The following is a 6000-nucleotide window of genomic DNA, read 5'->3' on the forward strand; positions in this document are numbered from 1 at the left end:
TGTGATTAAAACTCTTTCTGAGCTCTGGTGCTCTGAAACATCTCCGCTTCCATTTTCAGCTGTTTTTATTCTCAATAACATCAAATCATCCATCCAAATCGTTGTCCTGTTGGACCACCAAAGGACAAACACTTTCCATTTAGCACGGACAAAAAAACCCAAATCCTGTTTAGCAATGAAGCTGTGGGGAGAGTTTGAGGAGTGTTTTTGAGGAACACGCTGCCATATTGGGTCCAAGCTGCTGGGGTTTTTGTTGTTTCCAGGTGAATCGGTGGGCAGCGGCGTTACCGCCTGTCTCTGCCCCCCCCCCTCCCCGTGGTTGTGGTCACACTGGGCATCTTTACTGGTCCCGTTTTAAACAGGTTCTGCTGGGAACAGGTGTTCTCCAGAACTGTATTTCAGGCTGCTGTGCTGAAGGGCTGTTTTCAGTAGCAATAGAGCCAGAGTGTGCCTGCTCCATATGAACCCCCCCCCAGCCGTGCTTTCCTCCTGGCTGAGCCATAATCAGGTCTGGATGGACTGGTTCACGCTTGGACTGAGTCAAGATTTGATAGCTTGACTGATTCTTACAGTTTTTGATCAAACCCCCATCTGCTGATTCCAGGAGATCTTTAAAGGATCTCAGAGCTTCAGATTTATGAAGCCTGCTCAGCCCCCGGCAGCGCTGATGAAACCATTTCATTCCTTCAAAAAAGCAGAACATGAAGCTCCAGAAAAGTTTTTTGTATCAAGTTTCCAACAGAACGAGGACAAGTGGGTAAAAGCGCCACTTTAAAGCCTCCAGGCCTCAGAAAACATCCACCTTTAGGATGCCTGACTTTAGAGGATCGTCGGTTCGCTCCGAGCACAAGAACAAACATTTTTAACCTCAGTCCAAGAACATCTGACCTGAAATGATCAAAAACCTTCAGCGTAAAAAGATGGTGGAGAGAAAGCTGCTGGGAGGTTCTCAGAAGAGAAGTGGCATTAAAGCCAGCTGGAAGAGTCCAGCCTGCTTCCTGCTCCTCCAAACAGGCGTCTCCACACCAACACTGAGGAACACGGGCTCCTGTTCTTCCTTCTTCTCTTCTGACTATTGTGTGTTTGATGAATGCAGCATCCACTCACTGCCCCCCCCCCCCCCCCCCTCATTTACACTGCTCCTGGTTTCACAATGGTCGTCAAACTGGTTTCACCAGCTTCACATCAGTCGCTCAGAAAGCTCATATTTGGAGATAGTTGCCTTTTTCGGATTGTCTCGCCCCGAATTTCAGATGGGAAGAATTTGTTTTCTTTTTCATTTGGAAGACAAAATGTTGAACTGATAATTTTTGAAGAGATGAAAATACGACACTAGAGGTCAGAAGGTTGGGCGGAAGTTTTCTGGTCTTGTGGAAGGATGAAACCTTTGAACTCTGACAGTTCAAAGCTGAAGAATGAGATGATCCTCCCCAAAGGATGGCGAGGTCCAGACAATAAACCTGAGTGTTTTTGTGTCCGGTTATTACATGTTCCATGCTTTTCCTTCGGACCCAGCACGTGCAGCTTCTTCAGCCTGGAGGGTGATGGGCTTTAAACTGGTCCCCTGCTGGTTCTCCAGCAGTGGTTGAGTAGATGGTTTGTGTAATGTGCTGCCGTGTCCAGCAGAGGGCGACACCGGCTCCAAAACTGCAGGTTCAACACTTCTGACGCTGCTTTGGAATAAGATTCGGCTAAGAGATGAGATGGAGTCGACTTCAGTGTTTTTGTTGATTTCCTCTTTTTGTAACATTTCTTTTCCGTGTGTCTGGAGCTCCGCCCACAGTGGATGGTCCAGTGTAGTATTAACCATAGTTTCAACCTTACAACTGTTTCATATGTTCCCATTTCATATGCAAATGATTGGAAATGCTTCTGTTTCTGCCCTGAATGTTTGTTTTGTCAGACTGATATTTTCAGCATCCTCCCATTCGACCTTCTCTGTCTGAACTTTGAGTTCTCCTCCATCTACAGACTCAACCGCATCGTCCGGGTAGGCAGCAGCCGCCCCACAGTCACCCGAGACACACGTGGAAACATTCCCCAACGTTCTCCTTGTCTGTTGCAGGTCGAGTCCTTCTTTGAGTTCAGCGATCGGCTGGAGAACGTCATGGCCAAAGCCTACATCTGGAGGTATTCTGAGTCCTCTGGAGGTTAAAATAAAGGCATTTCCAGACATCTGGGCTGTGTTTAACCCGCAGGGTGGCTCGGACTACAGGATACCTGCTCTTCATGCTTCACCTCACCGCCTGTGCTTATTTCGTGGCCTCGGAGCATCAGGGGATCGCCACCACCACCTGGGTGTACGACGGCAACGGCACAGCGTAGGTTTTCCATCTCCGATGATCATCCGTGGGCATGAGTGTAAAGATTTGAGCTTTAAGGCTTAAAGCCTCTCACATCAGGTGTGTTTGAGGGTGCTGAACCTCTGCCGTGATGTGTGAAAGGCCGTGTTCTTCCACAGGTACCTGCGCTGTTACTACTTTGCCGTGCGCAGTCTGATCAACATCGGGGGTCTCCCAGAGCCCACAACAACCTTTGAGATTACCTTTCAGATGTCCAACTTTTTCATCGGCGTCTTTGTGTTCTCCAGCTTGATCGGGCAGGTTGGTGTCACGTTCCAAATCTTTGAACTGCGTCTTCACGACGTTTCAATCGTCCCGTTTCCTCTCAGATGAGAGACGTCATAGGAGCGGCCACGGCGGGTCAGACTTACTTCAGGGCCTCCATGGACGGTTGTGTTGCCTACATGAACACCAACAGGATCCCCAAGATGGTCCAGAACAGGGTGAAGACGTGGTACAACTACACTTGGACGGCTCAAGGCATGCTGGGTGAGTCAGGAAGCCTCCAGGGTTTCCATCTCCAGGAATCAGAACACGTGATGACCCAAAGTCTGCTGCGCCCCGATCAGACGAGTCTGAGCTGCTGGATAAGATGCCTCTGGTGATGAGGACCGCCATCGCCGTGGACATCAACCTGGCCACCTTTCAGAAGATCGACCTGTTCAAGGTAGCTCCTCCGGGGCTCCCACACGCACCAGCAGTCCCAGTGCAGCTCAGACTCACATACCTGTGGTTTCCATCAGGGCTGTGACCAGCAGATGCTGGTGGACATGTTACTGAGGCTCAAGTCCATCATCTATTTACCAGGAGACTTTGTGGTGAAGAAAGTGAGTCACGTGGTCGATGTTCCTCAACGCCAGCAGAAGCTTTCCCCTCGTTCTACAACACAGGAGTCTCATCTACATGGAGGGTTTGCTTATTTTCCCCTGCAGGGGGACATCGGTAAAGAGATGTACATCATCAAGAGTGGAGCGGTGCAGGTGGTGGGAGGACCTGACAACAGCATCGTCTTCGTCACTCTGAAGGCGGGCTGCGTCTTTGGAGAAATCAGGTGTGTCCTGAGAGGCTTGAAGATTTGGATTCAGTCCACGTATCACCCACCCGTAGCTAACATCCTGTAGCGTGCACACGTGTCCTCTGGCTCCATCACAGCTTACTGCAGTCTGCCAAAGATGGAGGGAACAGGCGCACAGCTAATGTCAAAGCACACGGCTTTGCTAACCTGTTTGTCCTGGAGAAGAAAGACCTGTTTGACATCCTCATCCATTACCCAGAGTCCCAGAAGGTTCTGGCTCGGAAGGGAAGGTGAGTCGGTTTAAGTGCCAGAACAACCACACCCACTTTCAATGTGTAAATGTGTGTGTGTGTGTGTAGGAAACTGACCAAGGCCAAGGCTGCACCAGCTAAAACTGATGCAAAGAAAGAGGAAAAGCCCAAAGGTGCATTTCTGTTTGAAACAAAACCTCCAACACCAAAGTTGCTGAAGGTATTTGGACGACTCAAGAAAAACTGAAGGTACTTTGTGTTTTTTCTTTTCTTTGAGGTCGTTTGATGACCAAATATTCAAGCTCTTTCGGCAGGAAACACCATGCCTGTTTTTTCTTCTGTTCACAGAAAAGTGCAAAGGAGCAGAACCTACGTCATCTACATCCCACTTTTTAATCACATATCATCTTAAAAACTCTCATCACCAGAGGGGGAAAAGGGACGCCTGCAGCAAACTAATGTTTTAGACGCTAGTCGGGACAGAAAGGTCAGAGACTGTAGCCAAATCTGTTGTTCCTGTGTCCTGTTTCTGCTCTGAACTGTGTCCGATGGACTGAGAGTCCAACCTGGCAGGACTGACATGCCTGCAGAGAGACGGGGGGGACAACTTTTACATTTCAGTGTTATTTTATATTGATAACACCCGAGCAGCCTGAAGATTAAGCAGATCTTCCAATAAACGTCACACGTCACATCAAATCATCCATCCATCCAAATCGTGGTCCTGTTGGACCACCAAAGGACAAACACTTTCCATTTAGCACGGACAAAAAAACCCAAATCCTGTTTAGCAATAAAGCTGTGGGGAGAGTTTGAGGAGCGTTTCTGAGGAACACGCTGCCATATTGGGTCCAAGCTGCTGGGGTTTTTGTTGTTTCCAGGTGAATCGGTGGGCAGCGGCGTTACCGCCTATCTCTGCCCCCCCCCCTCTCCCCGTGGTCGTGGTCACGCCGGGCATCTCTTACTGGTCATGTTTTAAACAGGTTGCTGCTGGGAACAGGTTTCTCCAGAACTGTATTTCAGGCTGCTGTGCTGAAGGGCTGTTTTCAGTAGCAATAGAGCCAGAGTGTGCCTGCTCCATATGAACCCCCCCAGGCCGTGCTTTCCTCCTGCTGAGCCATAATCAGCTCTGGATGGACTGGTTCATGCTTGGACTGAGTCAAGATTTGATAGGTTGACTGATTCTTACAGTTTTTGATCAAAGCCCCATCTGCTGATTCCAGGAGATCTTTAAAGGATCTCAGAGCTTCAGATTTATGAAGCCTGCTCAGCCCCCGGCAGCGCTGATGAAACCATTTCATTCCTTCAAAAAAGCAGAACATGAAGCTCCAGAAAAGGTTTTTGGATCAAGTTTCCAACAGAACGAGGACAAGTGGGTAAAAGCGCCACTTTAAAGCCTCCACGCCTCAGAAAACATCCACCTTAGGATGCCTGACTTTAGAGGATCATCGGTTTGCTCCGAGCACAAGAACAAACATTTTTAACCTCAGTCCAAGAACATCTGACCTGAAATGATCAAAAACCTTCAGCGTAAAAAGATGGTGGAGAGAAAGCTGCTGGGAGGTTCTCAGAAGAGAAGTGGCATTAAAGCCAGCTGGAAGAGTCCAGCCTGCTTCCTGCTCCTCCAAACAGGCGTCTCCACACCAACACTGAGGAAAACGGGCTTCTGTTCTTCCTTCTTCTCTTCTGACTATTGTGTGTTTGATGAATGCAGCATCCACTCACTGCCCCCCCCCCCCCCCCCCTCATTTACACTCTCCTGGCTTCACAATGGTCGTCAAACTGGTTTCACCAGCTTCACATCAGTCGCTCAGAAAGCTCATATTTGGAGATAGTTGCCTTTTTCGGATTGTCTCGCCCTGAATTTCAGATGGGAAGATTTTTTTTTCTTTTTCATTTGGAAGACAAAATGTTGAACATGATAATTTTTGAAGAGATGAAAATACGACACTAGAGGTCAGAAGGTTGGGCGGAAGTTTTCTGGTCTTGTGGAAGGATGAAACCTTTTAACTCTGACAGTTCAAAGCTGAAGAATGAGATGATCCTCCCCAAAGGGATGGCGAGGTCCAGACAATAAACCTGAGTGTTTTTGTGTCCGATTATTAACATGTTCCATGCTTTTCCTTCTGCAACAGTTCATCACACCTGCTCAGTGAAACCTCGGTGTAAAGGAGGTGAAGCCGTGCCTCAGTGACTCTACTTTGGTGTTTTAGAAACTAACAGTTATTATATGAATATACAGTGTGCACGTACGCGCAAACGTGTGTATAAACACTTAATACACGCCTGTGCGTGTATGTAGACTTTTTAGTACTTTGCAGATACGTGTCTGTATATAAACCAGATCCTCCTGTAATAAAGAACTAAAGGCTGACTGTTGTCACGTGACCTG

The 6000-nt window shown here is 48.1% G+C and overlaps 1 protein-coding gene across 1 annotated transcript; it reads left to right on the top strand.

The window, feature by feature from the left end:
- Positions 1-1786: 1786 nt before the first annotated feature.
- On the top strand, positions 1787-3857 carry LOC130514264 (cyclic nucleotide-gated cation channel beta-3-like). Its single transcript, XM_057013749.1, has 10 exons — positions 1787-1990; positions 2066-2130; positions 2199-2321; positions 2462-2603; positions 2672-2831; positions 2912-3009; positions 3086-3169; positions 3275-3393; positions 3495-3647; positions 3717-3857. The coding sequence occupies exons 1-10, from the start codon at positions 1787-1789 to the stop codon at positions 3853-3855; spliced, it is 1287 nt and encodes a 428-aa protein (XP_056869729.1). The 3' UTR covers positions 3856-3857.
- Positions 3858-6000: the final 2143 nt, after the last annotated feature.

This window comes from Takifugu flavidus, chromosome 17 (genome assembly GCF_003711565.1).
Source record: "Takifugu flavidus isolate HTHZ2018 chromosome 17, ASM371156v2, whole genome shotgun sequence".
Taxonomy (NCBI): Eukaryota; Metazoa; Chordata; class Actinopteri; order Tetraodontiformes; family Tetraodontidae; genus Takifugu; species Takifugu flavidus.